This window comes from Eucyclogobius newberryi, unplaced genomic scaffold (assembly GCF_026437365.1).
Source record: "Eucyclogobius newberryi isolate DKJ021-1_F unplaced genomic scaffold, fEucNew1.0.hap1 SCAF_222, whole genome shotgun sequence".
Taxonomy (NCBI): domain Eukaryota; kingdom Metazoa; phylum Chordata; class Actinopteri; order Gobiiformes; family Gobiidae; genus Eucyclogobius; species Eucyclogobius newberryi.
Genome location: NW_027315860.1, coordinates 19,565 through 39,645, shown reverse-complemented (window position 1 = coordinate 39,645; position 20,081 = coordinate 19,565). Strand labels below are relative to the sequence as shown.

General features: G+C 51.6%; 2 protein-coding genes across 2 annotated transcripts in view; one reads left to right on the top strand and one right to left on the bottom strand.

Moving 5' to 3' along the window:
* Positions 1–8,472, bottom strand: part of ecm2 (extracellular matrix protein 2, female organ and adipocyte specific) — a 34,031-nt gene extending 25,559 nt beyond the window's left edge. Inside the window, exons 1-8 of the mRNA XM_072459474.1 lie at positions 8,367–8,472; positions 7,769–7,895; positions 7,482–7,662; positions 7,371–7,421; positions 7,260–7,310; positions 7,003–7,053; positions 6,762–6,804; positions 5,611–5,817 (exon numbers count right to left, since the gene is read on the bottom strand). Of these exons, the coding sequence (XP_072315575.1) occupies positions 5,611–5,817; positions 6,762–6,804; positions 7,003–7,053; positions 7,260–7,310; positions 7,371–7,421; positions 7,482–7,662; positions 7,769–7,895; positions 8,367–8,472 (817 nt within the window). The remainder of the gene's footprint in view (positions 1–5,610; positions 5,818–6,761; positions 6,805–7,002; positions 7,054–7,259; positions 7,311–7,370; positions 7,422–7,481; positions 7,663–7,768; positions 7,896–8,366) is intronic.
* A 3,148-nt stretch (positions 8,473–11,620) lies between these two features.
* cenpp (centromere protein P) lies at positions 11,621–19,849 on the top strand. Its single transcript, XM_072459475.1, has 3 exons — positions 11,621–11,707; positions 12,318–12,409; positions 19,709–19,849. Exons 1-3 carry the CDS (start codon positions 11,679–11,681, stop codon positions 19,843–19,845), a joined length of 258 nt encoding a protein of 85 aa, XP_072315576.1. The 5' UTR covers positions 11,621–11,678; the 3' UTR covers positions 19,846–19,849.
* The last annotated feature ends 232 nt before the right edge of the window (positions 19,850–20,081 follow it).

Below are 20,081 nucleotides of genomic sequence, written 5' to 3'. Positions count from 1 at the left end.
ACAGACACGACCATGGCACAGACACGACCATGGTACAGACACGACCATGGCACAGACACGACCATGGTACAGACACGACCATGGTACAGACACGACCATGGCACAGACACGACCATGGTACAGACACGACCATGGCACAGACACGACCATGGTACAGACACGACCATGGCACAGACACGACCATGGCACAGACACGACCATGGCACAGACACGACCATGGCACAGACACGACCATGGCACAGACACGACCATGGCACAGACACGACCATGGCACAGACACGACCATGGCACAGACACGACCATGGTACAGACACGACCATGGCACAGACACGACCATGGCACAGACACGACCATGGCACAGACACGACCATGGCACAGACACGACCATGGTACAGACACGACCATGGTACAGACACGACCATGGTACAGACACAACCATGGTACAGACACAACCATGGTACAGACACAACCATGGCACAGACACGACCATGGTACAGACACGACCATGGTACAGACACGACCATGGTACAGACACGACCATGGTACAGACACGACCATGGCACAGACACGACCATGGCACAGACACGACCATGGTACAGACACGACCATGGCACAGACACGACCATGGCACAGACACGACCATGGTACAGACACGACCATGGTACAGACACGACCATGGCACAGACACGACCATGGCACAGACACGACCATGGTACAGACACGACCATGGTACAGACACGACCATGGTACAGACACGACCATGGCACAGACACGACCATGGTACAGACACGACCATGGTACAGACACGACCATGGTACAGACACAACCATGGTACAGACACAACCATGGTACAGACACAACCATGGTACAGACACGACCATGGTACAGACACGACCATGGCACAGACACGACCATGGCACAGACACGACCATGGCACAGACACGACCATGGTACAGACACGACCATGGTACAGACACGACCATGGCACAGACACGACCATGGCACAGACACGACCATGGTACAGACACGACCATGGTACAGACACGACCATGGTACAGACACGACCATGGTACAGACACGACCATGGCACAGACACGACCATGGTACAGACACGACCATGGCACAGACACGACCATGGCACAGACACGACCATGGTACAGACACGACCATGGTACAGACACGACCATGGCACAGACACGACCATGGCACAGACACGACCATGGCACAGACACGACAATGGTACAGACACGACCATGGCACAGACACGACCATGGCACAGACACGACCATGGTACAGACACAACCATGGTACAGACACGACCATGGCACAGACACGACCATGGTACAGACACGACCATGGTACAGACACGACCATGGTACAGACACGACCATGGCACAGACACGACCATGGTACAGACACGACCATGGCACAGACACGACCATGGTACAGACACGACCATGGTACAGACACGACCATGGCACAGACACGACCATGGCACAGACACGACCATGGTACAGACACGACCATGGCACAGACACGACCATGGTACAGACACGACCATGGCACAGACACGACACAGTGAACTCGTTACTTGAATCAGAACGTTTTACTCTTCTAAAATGGACACGTTTGAACAGGTTTTACAACAATAATCTAAAGATCTAAACAGGTCTAAACCAGGTCTAAACCAGGTCCAAACCAGGTCTAAACAGGTCTAAACCAGGTCTAAACCAGGTCCAAACCAGGTCTAAACCAGGTCTAAACCAGGTCCAAACCAGGTCCAAACCAGGTCTAAACCAGGTCCAAACCAGGACTAAACCAGGTCTAAACCAGGTCTAAACCAGATCTAAACCAGGTCTAAACCAGGTCTAAACCAGGTCTAAACCAGCTCTAAACCAGATCTAAACCAGGTCTAAACCAGGTCTAAACCAGGTCTAAACCAGGTCTAAACCAGGTCTAAACCAGCTCTAAACCAGATCTAAACCAGGTCTAAACCAGGTCTAAACCAGGTCCAAACCAGCTCTAAACCAGCATTAGTCTTCAGCATTAGCAGCTGGACAAAGACACACTTGTAATGGTTGTTTTGATTGAGTTGTGATGAATAGTCCTGAATGTCTGCTCCTGTAACGACGCCTCGCTCCCCCTAATCATCCTGTCCTTTAATAACAGCAGCGGGCGTGGCCCCTCCTCAGCCCGAGCTCTGTGATCTCTCAGTCTGGTCTCATGTCCTGGTCCAGACCTGGTCCAGACCTGGTCCAGACTTGGTCCAGACCTGGTCCAGACCTGGTCCAGACTTGGTCCAGACCTGGTCCAGACCTGGTCCAGACCTGGTCCAGACTTGGTCCAGACCTGGTCCAGACCTGGTCCAGACTTGGTCCAGACCTGGTCCAGACCTGGTCCAGACCTGGTCCAGACCAAGTCCAGACCAAGTCCAGACCTGGTCCAGACTTGGTCCAGACCTGGTCCAGACCTGGTCCAGACCTGGTCCAGACTTGGTCCAGACCTGGTCCAGACCTGGTCCAGACCTGGTCCAGACCTGGTCCAGACTTGGTCCAGACCAAGTCCAGACCTGGTCCAGACCTGGTCCAGACTTGGTCCAGACCTGGTCCAGACCTGGTCCAGACCTGGTCCAGACCTGGTCCAGACCTGGTCCAGACTTGGTCCAGACCTGGTCCAGACCTGGTCCAGACCTGGTCCAGACCTGGTCCAGACTTGGTCCAGACCAAGTCCAGACTTGGTCAAGACCTGGTCCAGACCTGGTCCAGACCTGGTCCAGACTTGGTCCAGACCAAGTCCAGACCAAGTCCAGACTTGGTCAAGACCTGGTCCAGACCTGGTCCAGACCTGGTCCAGACTTGGTCCAGACCAAGTCCAGACCTGGTTTAGACCTGGTCCAGACCTGGTCCAGACTTGGTCCAGACCTGGTCCAGACCTGGTCCAGACCTGGTCCAGACTTGGTCCAGACCAAGTCCAGACTTGGTCAAGACCTGGTCCAGACCTGGTCCAGACCTGGTCCAGACTTGGTCCAGACCAAGTCCAGACCTGGTTTAGACCTGGTCCAGACCTGGTCCAGACTTGGTCCAGACCTGGTCCAGACCTGGTCCAGACCTGGTCCAGACTTGGTCCAGACCTGGTCCAGACCTGGTCCAGACTTGGTCCAGACCTGGTCCAGACCTGGTCCAGACTTGGTCCAGACCTGGTCCAGACCTGGTCCAGACCTGGTCCAGACTTGGTCCAGACCAAGTCCAGACCTGGTCCAGACTTGGTCCAGACCTGGTCCAGACCTGGTCCAGACCTGGTCCAGACCAAGTCCAGACCTGGTCCAGACTTGGTCCAGACCTGGTCCAGACCTGGTCCAGACTTGGTCCAGACCAAGTCCAGACCTGGTCCAGACTTGGTCCAGACCTGGTCCAGACCTGGTCCAGACCTGGTCCAGACTTGGTCCAGACCAAGTCCAGACTTGGTCCAGACCTGGTCCAGACCTGGTCCAGACCTGGTCCAGACTTGGTCCAGACTTGATCCAGACCTGGTCCAGACTTGGTCCAGACCTGGTCCAGACCTGGTCCAGACCTGGTCCAGACCTGGTCCAGACCTGGTCCAGACTTGGTCCAGACCTGGTCCAGACCTGGTCCAGACCTGGTCCAGACCAAGTCCAGACTTGGTCCAGACCTGGTCCAGACCTGGTCCAGACTTGATCCAGACCTGGTCCAGACCTGGTCCAGACTTGGTCCAGACCTGGTCCAGACCTGGTCCAGACTTGGTCCAGACCTGGTCCAGACCTGGTCCAGACCTGGTCCAGACCTGGTCCAGACTTGGTCCAGACCTGGTCCAGACCTGGTCCAGACCTGGTCCAGACCTGGTCCAGACTTGGTCCAGACCTGGTCCAGACCTGGTCCAGACCTGGTCCAGACCTGGTCCAGACCAAGTCCAGACTTGGTCCAGACCTGGTCCAGACCTGGTCCAGACTTGATCCAGACCTGGTCCAGACCTGGTCCAGACTTGGTCCAGACCTGGTCCAGACCTGGTCCAGACTTGGTCCAGACCTGGTCCAGACCTGGTCCAGACCTGGTCCAGACCAAGTCCAGACTTGGTCCAGACCTGGTCCAGACCTGGTCCAGACTTGATCCAGACCTGGTCCAGACCTGGTCCAGACTTGATCCAGACCTGGTCCAGACCTGGTCCAGACTTGGTCCAGACCTGGTCCAGACCTGGTCCAGACCTGGTCCAGACCTGGTCCAGACTTGGTCCAGACCTGGTCCAGACCAAGTCCAGACATGGTCCAGACCTGGTCCAGACCTGGTCCAGACTTGATCCAGACCTGGTCCAGACCAAGTCCAGACTTGGTCCAGACCTGGTCCAGACCTGGTCCAGACCTGGTCCAGACTTGGTCCAGACCTGGTCCAGACCTGTCCTCTTCTTTGTTGAACCCTCTCATCTGGTTCCAGACTCATTATTAGTCTGATCCTGTTTAAATCCTTCAGACCCGGTTCACTTTGGTCTGGACTCCAAACCATCTAGCTCTTTTAGGCCTCTGACTGACCTCACTCCCTCTGACCTCACTCCCTCTGACCTCACTCCCTCTGACCTCTGACCTCACTCCCTCTGACCTCTGACCTCACTCCCTCTGACCTCACTCCCTCTGACCTCTGACCTCACTCCCTCTGACCTCTGACCTCACTCCCTCTGACCTCTGACCTCACTCCCTCTGACCTCACTCCCTCTGACCTCTGACCTCACTCCCTCTGACCTCTGACCTCACTCCCTCTGACCTCACTCCCTCTGACCTCTGACCTCACTCCCTCTGACCTCTGACCTCACTCCCTCTGACCTCTGACCTCACTCCCTCTGACCTCACTCCCTCTGACCTCACTCCCTCTGACCTCTGACCTCACTCCCTCTGACCTCTGACCTCACTCCCTCTGACCTCACTCCCTCTGACCTCTGACCTCACTCCCTCTGACCTCACTCCCTCTGACCTCTGACCTCACTCCCTCTGACCTCTGACCTCACTCCCTCTGACCTCTGACCTCACTCCCTCTGACCTCACTCCCTCTGACCTCACTCCCTCTGACCTCTGACCTCACTCCCTCTGACCTCTGACCTCACTCCCTCTGACCTCACTCCCTCTGACCTCTGACCTCACTCCCTCTGACCTCACTCCCTCTGACCTCTGACCTCACTCCCTCTGACCTCACTCCCTCTGACCTCACTCCCTCTGACCTCACTCCCTCTGACCTCTGACCTCACTCCCTCTGACCTCACTCCCTCTGACCTCTGACCTCTGTAAATCCACGTGTGACTGCTCTGATGTTTCTTCACATAAGAGTTCTGTGAAGTTGCACCAAAAGTTCAAACTAAAAAACAGATTTAGAATTTAACAACATTTAAATGTGTAAATGTGCTTGTGTCGCCTGAAGGTTCTGGTCTGACAGAACCGGAGCAGAACCTAGAGAAGTCCCAGAGTCTGGCACCAGCTCCTAGTTCCCAACACGCTTCAAATGGAACTGAAAAGGTTCCTAGATTTGGAATGAACTTTCATTAGTCGACTACAGCCCTGCAATGGTTCTGGTTCTGACCCGGTTCTGACCCTGGTTCTGACCTGGTTCTGACCTGGTTCTGTGTGGTACTGGGGATCTGCCTCGGTCTTCAACAGTTCTTGAAGACTTTCCTCTGGGCCAATCGCAGCCCTGCCCTGGGACTGAGAACCAATGGGGTCTCTGGGGTCGCTTGGCGAAGGTTCTGGACCAATCAGAGCGCTTGTAGGAGGGACCAGTTTGAGCTTCAGAGGCTTGAGTCGCTCTGTGGGTTTGTCCTCTCCTGAAATGACAATGAAACAGAAGCATCAGGACCAGAGGAGAGTCCAGACTCTGGACCTCAGGACCCGCTCGCTCGGGACCTCAGGACCCGCTCGCTCAGGACCCGCTCGCTCAGGACCTCAGGACCCGCTCGCTCAGGACCTCAGGACCCGCTCGCTCGGGACCTCAGGACCCGCTCGCTCAGGACCCGCTCGCTCGGGACCTCAGGACCCGCTCGCTCAGGACCTCAGGACCGGCTCGCTCGGGACCTCAGGACCCGCTCGCTCAGGACCCGCTCGCTCAGGACCTCAGGACCCGCTCGCTCGGGACCTCAGGACCCGCTCGCTCAGGACCCGCTCGCTCGGGACCTCAGGACCCGCTCGCTCAGGACCCGCTCGCTCGGGACCTCAGGACCCGCTCGCTCAGGACCCGCTCGCTCAGGACCTCAGGACCCGCTCGCTCGGGACCTCAGGACCCGCTCGCTCAGGACCTCAGGACCCGCTCGCTCGGGACCTCAGGACCCGCTCGCTCAGGACCCGCTCGCTCGGGACCTCAGGACCCGCTCGCTCAGGACCCGCTCGCTCAGGACCTCAGGACCCGCTCGCTCGGGACCTCAGGACCCGCTCGCTCAGGACCGGCTCGCTCGGGACCTCAGGACCCGCTCGCTCAGGACCCGCTCGCTCAGGACCTCAGGACCCGCTCACTCGGGACCTCAGGACCCGCTCGCTCAGGACCCGCTCGCTCAGGACCTCAGGACCCGCTCGCTCGGGACCTCAGGACCCGCTCGCTCAGGACCGCTCGCTCAGCCACAATAATCTAAATCCATCAAAGTCTGTGACAGAGCCAAGAACCTGTCACTCTGATGATTGATTCACATTCTTTTGGAGGAAGCAGTTTTTCCCGTAGGTCATGAATGTGAGACGAGTCCTGTTTGAACCTGAGTCTGCGGCATTAGATGATCTGCACCTGCCACACCTGCCACACCTGCCACACTGCCATACTTGCCACGCTGTCACACCTGCCACACTGTCACACCTGCCACGCTGTCACACCTGCCACACTGTCACACCTGCCACGCCTGCCACACTGTCACACCTGCCACGCTGTCACACCTGCCACACTGTCACACCTGCCACGCCTGCCACACTGTCACACCTGCCACACTGCCACGCCTGCAACACTGTCACACCTGCCACGCCTGTCACACCTGCCACACTGCCACGCCTGCCACACTGTCACACCTGCCACACTGCCACGCCTGCCACACCTGCCACACTGTCACACCTGCCACACTGTCACACCTGCCACACTGTCACACCTGCCACACTGCCACGCCTGCCACACTGTCACACCTGCCACGCTGTCACACCTGCCACACTGTCACACCTGCCACGCCTGCCACACTGTCACACCTGCCACACTGCCACGCCTGCCACACTGTCACACCTGCCACGCCTGTCACACCTGCCACACTGCCACGCCTGCCACACTGTCACACCTGCCACACTGCCACGCCTGCCACACCTGCCACACTGTCACACCTGCCACACTGTCACACCTGCCACACTGTCACACCTGCCACACTGCCACGCCTGCCACACTGTCACACCTGCCACACTGCCACGCCTGCCACACCTGCCACACTGTCACACCTGCCACACTGTCACACCTGCCACACTGTCACACCTGCCACACTGCCACGCCTGTCACACCTGCCACACTGCCACGCCTGCCACACTGCCACGCCTGCCACACTGTCAAACCTGCCATACTGCCACGCCTGCCACACTGCCACGCCTGCCACACTGTCACACCTGCCACGCCTGTCACACCTGCCACGCCTGCCACACTGTCAAACCTGTCACACCTGCCACGCCTGCCACACTGTCACACCTGCCACACTGCCACGCCTGCCACACTGTCACACCTGCCACACTGTCACACCTGCCACACTGTCACACCTGCCACACTACCACGCCTGCCACGCCTGCCACACTGTCAAACCTGCCACACTGTCACACCTGCCACACTGCCACGCCTGCCACACTGCCACGCCTGCCACACTGTCAAACCTGCCACACTGCCACACCTGCCACACACCTGCCACACCGGCTCTAGACTGGACTAACACAAGCTAAGGCATGTAACATATTTGCTGGAACAGAAGGAGCCACAGGGAGGAGCTAGAGGAAATGTTCTTTGCTGAATGTCCACCCTGGTCCCCTGACCCTCCTTCACTCCACAGTCCTGCATTCCTCAGCTGACCAAACAGTGACTCAGAGCGATTCGGACACAGAGCGTATACTTCCTCCTCGCCGTGGGTCACGTGACGCAAAAAGTCGGCAAAACTCAGATGAAAATAGATTCTCTTCTGCTTCAGTCACAGACCTGTCACTGTTGTTTTTCTGACTCGCAATGCATTGTGGTCTATAGTGACCCCTAGTGACCATCGCTGGACACTACATTTCGAGGTGCATTGGGACTAGTTTTTCCCTGTGGAACATTCGGACAGCTTTACAAAATGGCGTGAGCCCTAAATAGTTCCCCCTGTAGAGTCCCTTGTGTCCTCACCGTCTCGTCTCCTCGTCCCTCGTCTCTTCTCTCTGTCCTTGGACTCGGTTTGGTCCAGACTCAGGACCAGGACCAGGACCAGCAGCATTCGCATTCTGAGCCTCATGTTCAACCTGAAATCACAGGCATTACTCCAGCTCCACCAGCAGAGGGCGCTGTGTCTGTCCTACATGAGCTGATACATAACTATGTATATTTAGAGCCGTCTAATACCCGCTTTAGAGCCGTCTAATACCCGCTTTAGAGCCGTCTAATACCCGCTTTAGAGCCGTCTAATACCCGCTTTAGAGCCGTCTAATACCCGCTTTAGAGCCGTCTAATACCCGCTTTAGAGCCGTCTAATACCCGCTTTAGAGCTGTCTAATACCCGCTTTAGAGCCGTCTAATACCCGCTTTAGAGCTGTCTAATACCCGATTTAGAGCTGTCTAATACCCGATTTAGAGCTGTCTAATACCCGCTTTAGAGCCGTCTAATACCCGCTTTAGAGCCGTCTAATACCCGCTTTAGAGCTGTCTAATACCCGCTTTAGAGCCGTCTAATACCCGCGTTAGAGCCGTCTAATACCCGCGTTAGAGCTGTCTAATACCCGCGTTAGAGCTGTCTAATACCCGCTTTAGAGCCGTCTAATACCCGCGTTAGAGCTGTCTAATACCCGCTTTAGAGCCGTCTAATACCCGCTTTAGAGCCGTCTAATACCCGCTTTAGAGCCGTCTAATACCCGCTTTAGAGCTGTCTAATACCCGCTTTAGAGCTGTCTAATACCCGCTTTAGAGCCGTCTAATACCCGCTTTAGAGCCGTCTAATACCCGCGTTAGAGCTGTCTAATACCCGCTTTAGAGCCGTCTAATACCCGCTTTAGAGCCGTCTAATACCCGCTTTAGAGCCGTCTAATACCCGCTTTAGAGCTGTCTAATACCCGCTTTAGAGCTGTCTAATACCCGCTTTAGAGCCGTCTAATACCCGCTTTAGAGCCGTCTAATACCCGCTTTAGAGCCGTCTAATACCCGCTTTAGAGCCGTCTAATACCCGCTTTAGAGCTGTCTAATACCCGCTTTAGAGCCGTCTAATACCCGCTTTAGAGCCGTCTAATACCCGCTTTAGAGCCGTCTAATACCCGCTTTAGAGCCGTCTAATACCCGCTTTAGAGCGTCTAATACTCGCTTTAGAGCCGTCTAATACCCGCTTTAGAGCTGTCTAATACCCGCTTTAGAGCCGTCTAATACCCGCTTTAGAGCCGTCTAATACCCGCTTTAGAGCCGTCTAATACCCGCTTTAGAGCCGTCTAATACCCGCTTTAGAGCCGTCTAATACCCGCTTTAGAGCTGTCTAATATCCGCTTTAGAGCCGTCTAATACCCGCTTTAGAGCTGTCTAATACCCGCTTTAGAGCCGTCTAATACCCGCTTTAGAGCCGTCTAATACCCGCTTTAGAGCCGTCTAATACCCGCTTTAGAGCCGTCTAATACCCGCTTTAGAGCCGTCTAATACCCGCTTTAGAGCTGTCTAATATCCGCTTTAGAGCCGTCTAATACCCGCTTTAGAGCTGTCTAATACCCGCTTTAGAGCCGTCTAATACCCGCTTTAGAGCCGTCTAATACCCGCTTTAGAGCCGTCTAATACCCGCTTTAGAGCCGTCTAATACCCGCTTTAGAGCGTCTAATACTCGCTTTAGAGCGTCTAATACTCGCTTTAGAGCCGTCTAATACCCGCTTTAGAGCCGTCTAATACCCGCTTTAGAGCCGTTTAATATTCACTTTAGAGCTTTTTTGAAGCAAATAATCTAAATGCTGCTGAATCTTCTCTGAAAATAAATTACAAAGCAGCTCGTACCTCAGTGTTCCTCCTCCTCAGTGTTCCTCCTCCTCAGTGTTCCTCCTCCTCAGTGTTCCTCCTCCTCAGTGTTCCTCCTCCTCAGTGTTCCTCCTCCTCAGTGTTCCTCCTCCTCAGTGTTCCTCCTCCTCAGTGTTCCTCCTCCTCAGTGTTCCTCCTCCTCAGTGTTCCTCCTCCTCAGTGTTCCTCCTCCTCAGTGTTCCTCCTCCTCAGTGTTCCTCCTCCTCAGTGTTCCTCCTCCTCAGTGTTCCTCCTCGGAGTGAAGCAGAAGAGTCTCTGCTGCTTTAATCTGCTGCGGCTCCTCTTATTACTGAGCCACACCTGAGGAGGTCTGAGGGAGGGTCTGAGGGAGGGTCCAGGACCAGGTCTGAGGGAGGGTCCAGGACCAGGTCTGAGGGAGGGTCCAGGACCAGGTCTGAGGGAGGGTCCAGGACCAGGTCTGAGGGAGGGTCCAGGACCAGGTCTGAGGGAGGGTCCAGGACCAGGTCTGAGGGAGGGTCCAGGACCAGGTCTGAGGGAGGGTCTGAGGGAGGGTTGGGAGCCCAGGCTCAGATGGAAAAGAGCTCCACAGGCTTCACTCTTTTACTCTCATTTTTTAACTCGTTTTGGAACGTTACATTTCAACAAAGTGCAATACCGTCATACCCATGTGCAATACCGTCATACCCATGTGCAATACCGTCATACCCATGTGCAATACCGTCATACCCATGTGCAATACCGTCATACCCATGTGCAATACCGTCATACCCATGTGCAATACCGTCATACCCATGTGCAATAATGTCATACCCATGTGCAATACCGTCATACCCATGTGCAATACCGTCATACCCATGTGCAATACCGTCATACCCATGTGCAATACCGTCATACCCATGTGCAATACCGTCATACCCATGTGCAATACTGTCATACCCATGTGCAATACCGTCATACCCATGTGCAATATTGTCATACCCATGTGCAATACCGTCATACCCATGTGCAATACCTTCATACCCATGTGCAATACTGTCATACCCATGTGCAATACTGTCATACCCATGTGCAATACTGTCATACCCATGTGCAATACCGTCATACCCATGTGCAATACTGTCATACCCATGTGCAATACCGTCATACCCATGTGCAATACTGTCATACCCATGTGCAATACTGTCATACCCATGTGCAATACCGTCATACCCATGTGCAATACTGTCATACCCATGTGCAATACTGTCATACCCATGTGCAATACTGTCATACCCATGTGCAATACTGTCATACCCATGTGCAATACCGTCATACCCATGTGCAATACCGTCATACCCATGTGCAATACTGTCATACCCATGTGCAATTTCCTCACGTCATCTTTCCTCCTTGTTGTTGCATTTTTTTGCTTGACTCTTGAACATGTTCTTCTGTCCGTCTTTTGTGCAGGACAAACACCCGTCCGTCGTGTCAGTGCCCGGGGGTCAGAGGTCAGAGGTCATGGCCCTGCGTCACCCTCAGCTTCCCGGGTAAAGTCTTCTTTTAATAACATTTCAATTGTACTTGTGCCGCTGTCGAACAAACACCTGTGCCAAAGAGTGCCCCAAGCACCTTCTCATCACGGCTCTGGAACCCTCTGGAGCGGCTCCTGACCCTCTGAAGCGGCTCCTGACCCTCTGGAGCAGCTCCTGACCCTCTGAAGCGGCTCCTGACCCTCTGGAGCGGCTCCTGACCCTCTGGAGCTGTTCCTGACCCTCTGGAGCCCTCTGGAGCGGCTCCTGACCCTCTGAAGCGGCTCCTGACCCTCTGAAGCGGCTCCTGACCCTCTGGAGCTGTTCCTGACCCTCTGGAGCCCTCTGGAGCGGCTCCTGACCCTCTGGAGCGGCTCCTGACCCTCTGGAGCGGCTCCTGACCCTCTGAAGCGGCTCCTGACCCTCTGGAGCGGCTCCTGACCCTCTGGAGCTGTTCCTGACCCTCTGAAGCGGCTCCTGACCGCCTGGAGCGGCTCCTGACCCTCTGGAGCGGCTCCTGACCCTCTGGAGCTCTTATGTTTAAATCTAATCTGTTTTACGGACAATAATGTTTGACCTCTTTTTATTCATTAATTTTGCTTTTCTCTCTGTGTCATGTGACTTCTAGCTGCGTCCTATTGGTCCACTGGTCTGTGCAGGTGAATAAAGAGGGTGGAGTCACAGCCAGCGTCGAACTGCTCCCAAAGATCCCTCAAAACGGTGAGACCTGGTTTAGACCTGGTTTAGACCTGGTTTAGTCCTGGTTTAGACCTGGTTTAGACCTGGTTTAGTCCTGGTTTAGACCTGGTTTAGTCCTGGTTTAGTCCTGGTTTAGTCCTGGTTTAGACCTGGTTTAGACCTGGTTTAGTCCTGGTTTAGTCCTGGTTTAGACCTGGTTTAGACCTGGTTTAGACCTGGTTTAGTCCTGGTTTAGTCCTGGTTTAGACCTGGTTTAGACCTGGTTTAGTCCTGGTTTAGACCTGGTTTAGTCCTGGTTTAGACCTGGTTTAGTCCTGGTTTAGACCTGGTTTAGACCTGGTTTAGTCCTGGTTTAGACCTGGTTTAGTCCTGGTTTAGTCCTGGTTTAGTCCTGGTTTAGACCTGGTTTAGACCTGGTTTAGTCCTGGTTTAGTCCTGGTTTAGACCTGGTTTAGACCTGGTTTAGACCTGGTTTAGTCCTGGTTTAGTCCTGGTTTAGACCTGGTTTAGACCTGGTTTAGTCCTGGTTTAGACCTGGTTTAGTCCTGGTTTAGACCTGGTTTAGTCCTGGTTTAGACTTGGTTTGGACTTGGTTTAGTCCTGGTTTAGATCTGGTTTAGTCCTGGTTTAGACCTGGTTTAGACCTGGTTTAGTCCTGGTTTAGTCCTGGTTTAGACCTGGTTTAGACCTGGTTTAGACCTGGTTTAGTCCTGGTTTAGTCCGGGTTTAGTCCTGGTTTAGACCTGGTTTAGTCCTGGTTTGGACCTGGTTTAGACCTGGTTTAGTCCTGGTTTGGACCTGGTTTAGTCCTGGTTTAGACCTGGTTTAGTCCTGGTTTAGTCCTGGTTTGGACCTGGTTTAGTCCTGGTTTAGACCTGGTTTAGTCCTGGTTTAGACCTGGTTTAGTCCTGGTTTGGACCTGGTTTGGACCTGGTTTAGACCTGGTTTGGACCTGGTTTAGACCTGGTTTAGACCTGGTTTAGACCTGGTTTTGTCCTGGTTTTGACCTGGTTTAGTCCTGGTTTAGACTTTGTTTGGACCTGGTTTAGACCTGGTTTAGTCCTGGTTTGGATCTGGTTTAGACCTGGTTTAGTCCTGGTTTGGACCTGGTTTAGTCCTGGTTTAGACCTGGTTTAGTCCTGGTTTAGACCTGGTTTAGTCCTGGTTTGGACCTGGTTTAGACCTGGTTTGGACCTGGTTTAGACCTGGTTTAGACCTGGTTTAGACCTGGTTTTGTCCTGGTTTTGACCTGGTTTAGTCCTGGTTTAGACTTTGTTTGGACCTGGTTTAGACCTGGTTTAGTCCTGGTTTAGATCTGGTTTAGTCCTGGTTTAGACCTGGTTTAGACTTTGTTTGGACCTGGTTTAGACCTGGTTTAGTCCTGGTTTAGACCTGGTTTAGTCCTGGTTTAGACCTGGTTTAGTCCTGGTTTAGTCCTGGTTTAGACCTGGTTTAGTCCTGGTTTAGACCTGGTTTAGACCTGGTTTAGACCTGGTTTAATCCTGGTTTAGAACTGGTTTAGTCCTGGTTTAGATCTGGTTTGGACTTGGTTTGGACTTGGTTTAGTCCTGGTTTAGATCTGGTTTAGTCCTGGTTTAGACCTGGTTTAGACCTGGTTTAGTCCTGGTTTAGTCCTGGTTTGGATCTGGTTTGGATCTGGTTTAGTCCTGGTTTAGAACTGGTTTAGACCTTGTTTAGACCTGGTTTGGACCTGGTTTAGTCCTGGTTTAGTCCTGGTTTAGACCTGGTCTGGACCTGGTTTAGTCCTGGTTTAGTCCTGGTTTAGACCTGGTTTAGACCTGGTTTAGACCTGGTTTAGTCCTGGTTTAGTCCTGGTTTAGACCTGGTTTAGACCTGGTTTAGACCTGGTTTAGAACTGGTTTAGACCTGGTTTAGACCTGGTTTAGACCTGGTTTAGTCCTGGTTTAGTCCTGGTTTAGACCTGGTTTAGACCTGGTTTAGACTTGGTTTAGACCTGGTTTAGTCCTGGTTTAGTCCTGGTTTAGACCTGGTTTAGACCTGGTTTGGACCTGGTTTAGTCCTGGTTTAGTCCTGGTTTAGACCTGGTTTAGACCTGGTTTAGACCTGGTTTAGTCCTGGTTTAGTCCTGGTTTAGACCTGGTTTGGACCTGGTTTAGTCCTGGTTTAGACCTGGTTTAGTCCTGGTTTAGACCTGGTTTAGACCTGGTTTAGTCCTGGTTTAGACCTGGTTTAGTCCTGGTTTAGACCTGGTTTAGTCCTGATTTGGACCTGGTTTAGACCTGGTTTGGACCTGGTTTAGACCTGGTTTAGACCTGGTTTAGTCCTGGTTTAGACCTGGTTTAGTCCTGGTTTAGACCTGGTTTAGTCCTGATTTGGACCTGGTTTAGACCTGGTTTGGACCTGGTTTAGACCTGGTTTAGTCCTGGTTTGGACCTGGTTTAGACCTGGTTTAGTCCTGGTTTAGACTTGGTTTGGACTTGGTTTAGTCCTGGTTTAGACCTGGTTTAGTCCTGGTTTAGTCCTGGTTTAGACCTGGTTTAGACCTGGTTTAGACCTGGTTTAGTCCTGGTTTAGTCCGGGTTTACACCTGGTTTAGTCCTGGTTTGGATCTGGTTTAGACCTGGTTTAGTCCTGGTTTGGACCTGGTTTAGACCTGGTTTAGTCCTGGTTTAGACCTGGTTTAGTCCTGGTTTAGACCTGGTTTAGTCCTGGTTTGGACCTGGTTTAGACCTGGTTTGGACCTGGTTTAGACCTGGTTTAGTCCTGGTTTAGACCTGGTTTAGACCTGGTTTAGACCTGGTTTTGTCCTGGTTTTGACCTGGTTTAGACCTGGTTTAGACTTTGTTTGGACCTGGTTTAGACCTGGTTTAGTCCTGGTTTAGACCTGGTTTAGACCTGGTTTTGTCCTGGTTTAGTCCTGGTTTAGATCTGGTTTAGTCCTGGTTTAGACCTGGTTTAGACCTGGTTTAGTCCTGGTTTAGACCTGGTTTAGACCTGGTTTAGACCTGGTTTGGACCTGGTTTAGTCCTGGTTTAGACCTGGTTTAGACCTGGTTTAGACCTGGTTTAGACCTGGTTTAGACCTGGTTTAGTCCTGGTTTAGTCCTGGTTTAGACCTGGTTTAGACCTGGTTTAGTCCTGGTTTAGACCTGGTTTAGTCCTGGTTTAGTCCTGGTTTAGTCCTGGTTTAGAGCTGGTTTGGACCTGGTTTAGAGCTCGTTTAGAGCTCGTTTAGAGCTGGTTTAGACCTGGTTTAGACCTGGTTTAGACCTGGTTTAGACCTGGTTTAGACCTGGTTTGGACCTGGTTTGGACCTGGTTTAGACCTGGTTTAGTCCTGGTTTAGTCCTGGTTTAGACCTGGTTTAGACCTGGTTTAGACCTGGTTTAGACCTGGTTTAGTCCTGGTTTAGTCCTGGTTTAGTCCTGGTTTAGACCTGGTTTAGACCTGGTTTAGACCTGGTTTGGACCTGGTTTAGTCCTGGTTTAGACCTGGTTTAGACCTGGTTTAGTCCTGGTTTAGTCCTGGTTTAGACCTGGTTTAGTCCTGGTTTAGTCCTGGTTTAGACCTGGTTTAGACCTGGTTTAGACCTGGTTTGGACCTGGTTTAGACCTGGTTTAGACCTGGTTTAGTCCTGGTTTAGACCTGTTTTAGACCTGGTTTAGACTTGGTTTAGACCTGGTTTAGTCCTGGTTTAGTCCTGGTTTAGACCTGGTTTAGACCTGGTTCAGACCTGGTTTAGACCTGGTTTAGACCTGGTTTAGACCTGGTTTAGTCCTGGTTTAGACCTGGTTTGGACCTGGTTTAGTCCTGGTTTAGACCTGGTTTAGTCCTGGTTTAGACCTGGTTTAGACCTGGTTTAGACCTGGTTTAGTCCTGGTTTAGACCTGGTTTAGTCCTGATTTGGACCTGGTTTAGACCTGGTTTGGACCTGGTTTAGACCTGGTTTAGTCCTGATTTGGACCTGGTTTAGACCTGGTTTGGACCTGGTTTAGACCTGGTTTAGTCCTGGTTTAGTCCTGGTTTAGACTTGGTTTGGACTTGGTTTAGTCCTGGTTTAGATCTGGTTTAGTCCTGGTTTAGACCTGGTTTAGACCTGGTTTAGTCCTGGTTTAGTCCGGGTTTACACCTGGTTTAGTCCTGGTTTAGACCTGGTTTAGTCCTGGTTTAGACCTGGTTTAGTCCTGGTTTGGACCTGGTTTAGACCTGGTTTGGACCTGGTTTAGACCTGGTTTAGTCCTGGTTTAGACCTGGTTTAGACCTGGTTTTGTCCTGGTTTTGACCTGGTTTAGTCCTGGTTTAGACTTTGTTTGGACCTGGTTTAGACCTGGTTTAGTCCTGGTTTAGATCTGGTTTAGTCCTGGTTTAGACCTGGTTTAGACTTTGTTTGGACCTGGTTTAGACCTGGTTTAGTCCTGGTTTAGACCTGGTTTTGTCCTGGTTTAGTCCTGGTTTAGATCTGGTTTAGTCCTGGTTTGGATCTGGTTTAGACCTGGTTTAGTCCTGGTTTAGATCTGGTTTAGTCCTGGTTTAGACCTGGTTTAGACCTGGTTTAGTCCTGGTTTAGACCTGGTTTAGACCTGGTTTAGACCTGGTTTAGACCTGGTTTAGACCTGGTTTGGACCTGGTTTAGTCCTGGTTTAGTCCTGGTTTAGTCCTGGTTTAGACCTGGTTTAGACCTGGTTTAGTCCTGGTTTAGATCTGGTTTAGTCCTGGTTTGGACCTGGTTTAGAGCTCGTTTAGAGCTCGTTTAGAGCTGGTTTAGACCTGGTTTAGACCTGGTTTAGACCTGGTTTAGTCCTGGTTTAGATCTGGTTTAGTCCTGGTTTTGACCTGGTTTAGTCCTGGTTTAGTCCTGGTTTAGTCCTGGTTTTGACCTGGTTTAGTCCTGGTTTAGACTTTGTTTGGACCTGGTTTAGACCTGGTTTAGTCCTGGTTTAGTCCTGGTTTGGACCTGGTTTAGACCTGGTTTAGACCTGGTTTAGTCCTGGTTTAGTCCTGTTTTAGACCTGGTTTAGACCTGGTTTAGACCTGGTTTAGACCTGGTTTAGACCTGGTTTAGTCCTGGTTTAGTCCTGGTTTAGTCCTGGTTTAGACCTGGTTTAGTCCTGGTTTAGTCCTGGTTTAGACCTGGTTTAGTCCTGGTTTAGACCTGGTTTAGACCTGGTTTAGTCCTGGTTTAGTCCTGGTTTAGTCCTGGTTTAGACCTGGTTTAGTCCTGGTTTCGACCTGGTTTCGACCTGGTTTAGACCTGGTTTAGTCCTGGTTTAGACCTGGTTTAGACCTGGTTTAGACCTGGTTTAGTCCTGGTTTAGTCCTGGTTTAGACCTGGTTTAGACCTGGTTTAGTCCTGGTTTAGACCTGGTTTAGACCTGGTTTAGACCTGGTTTAGTCCTGGTTTAGTCCTGGTTTAGACCTGGTTTAGACCTGGTTTAGTCCTGGTTTAGTCCTGGTTTAGTCCTGGTTTAGACCTGGTTTAGACCTGGTTTAGTCCTGGTTTAGTCCTGGTTTAGACCTGGTTTAGACCTGGTTTAGACCTGGTTTAGTCCTGGTTTAGTCCTGGTTTAGACCTGGTTTAGTCCTGGTTTAGACCTGGTTTAGTCCTGGTTTAGACCTGGTTTAGTCCTGATTTGGACCTGGTTTAGACCTGGTTTAGTCCTGGTTTAGTCCTGGTTTAGACCTGGTTTAGTCCTGGTTTAGTCCTGGTTTAGTCCTGGTTTAGTCCTGGTTTAGACCTGGTTTAGTCCTGGTTTAGACCTGGTTTAGACCTGGTTTAGACCTGGTTTAGTCCTGGTTTAGTCCTGGTTTAGACCTGGTTTAGACCTGGTTTAGTCCTGGTTTAGTCCTGGTTTAGACCTGGTTTAGACCTGGTTTAGTCCTGGTTTAGTCCTGGTTTAGACCTGGTTTAGACCTGGTTTATCCCTGGTTTAGACCTGGTTTAGTCCTGGTTTAGTCCTGGTTTAGACCTGGTTTAGTCCTGGTTTAGTCCTGGTTTAGACCTGGTTTAGACCTGGTTTAGTCCTGGTTTAGTCCTGGTTTAGTCCTGGTTTAGACCTGGTTTAGTCCTGGTTTAGACCTGGTTTAGACCTGGTTTAGACCTGGTTTAGACCTGGTTTAGTCCTGGTTTAGTCCTGGTTTAGACCTGGTTTAGACCTGGTTTAGTCCTGGTTTAGTCCTGGTTTAGACCTGGTTTAGTCCTGGTTTAGTCCTGGTTTAGACCTGGTTTAGACCTGGTTTAGTCCTGGTTTAGTCCTGGTTTAGTCCTGGTTTAGACCTGGTTTAGACCTGGTTTAGACCTGGTTTAGTCCTGGTTTAGTCCTGGTTTAGTCCTGGTTTAGACCTGGTTTAGACCTGGTTTAGACCTGGTTTAGTCCTGGTTTAGTCCTGGTTTAGTCCTGGTTTAGACCTGGTTTAGTCCTGGTTTAGTCCTGGTTTAGACCTGGTTTAGACCTGGTTTAGTCCTGGTTTAGTCCTGGTTTAGACCTGGTTTAGACCTGGTTTAGTCCTGGTTTAGTCCTGGTTTAGACCTGGTTTAGACCTGGTTTAGACCTGGTTTAGTCCTGGTTTAGTCCTGGTTTAGACCTGGTTTAGTCCTGGTTTAGTCCTGGTTTAGACCTGGTTTAGACCTGGTTTAGTCCTGGTTTAGTCCTGGTTTAGTCCTGGTTTAGACCTGGTTTAGTCCTGGTTTAGACCTGGTTTAGACCTGGTTTAGACCTGGTTTAGACCTGGTTTAGTCCTGGTTTAGTCCTGGTTTAGACCTGGTTTAGACCTGGTTTAGACCTGGTTTAGTCCTGGTTTAGTCCTGGTTTAGACCTGGTTTAGTCCTGGTTTAGTCCTGGTTTAGACCTGGTTTAGTCCTGGTTTAGTCCTGGTTTAGACCTGGTTTAGACCTGGTTTAGTCCTGGTTTAGTCCTGGTTTAGTCCTGGTTTAGACCTGGTTTAGACCTGGTTTAGACCTGGTTTAGTCCTGGTTTAGTCCTGGTTTAGTCCTGGTTTAGACCTGGTTTAGTCCTGGTTTAGACCTGGTTTAGTCCTGGTTTAGTCCTGGTTTAGTCCTGGTTTAGTCCTGGTTTAGTCCTGGTTTAGTCCTGGTTTAGACCTGGTTTAGACCTGGTTTAGTCCTGGTTTAGTCCTGGTTTAGTCCTGGTTTAGTCCTGGTTTAGACCTGGTTTAGTCCTGGTTTAGTCCTGGTTTAGTCCTGGTTTAGACCTGGTTTAGACCTGGTTTAGACCTGGTTTAGTCCTGGTTTAGTCCTGGTTTAGTCCTGGTTTAGTCCTGGTTTAGACCTGGTTTAGTCCTGGTTTAGTCCTGGTTGTTGTAAATGTTCTGTTCTCTTGCAGCGCTGCAGTTGTTCCAGGCGTCGCCTGTAGCTGGCGCTGCCGAGGCCTTTCACAGTTTGCAAAGGATTGTGGGGGTTGAAGGCGCTCTGGAGGCGGTCGTCATGGCGATGTCACAGTCACATGACCAGAGTCAGTAAAGACAGTGACTCCTTTATCTGGTTGAAGTATTGACTCAAATACTGTTCTTTACATTTACTAAAGAAATAAAATGATCCAAACATGATCCATGTGTCACTGTCTGTCACTCAAATCTGTGAGAGGAACAGCTCTGTGAGGAACAGCTCTGTGAGAGGAACAGCTCTGTGAGGAACAGCTCTGAGAGGAACAGCTCTGAGAGGAACAGCTCTGTGAGGAACAGCTCTGTGAGGAACAG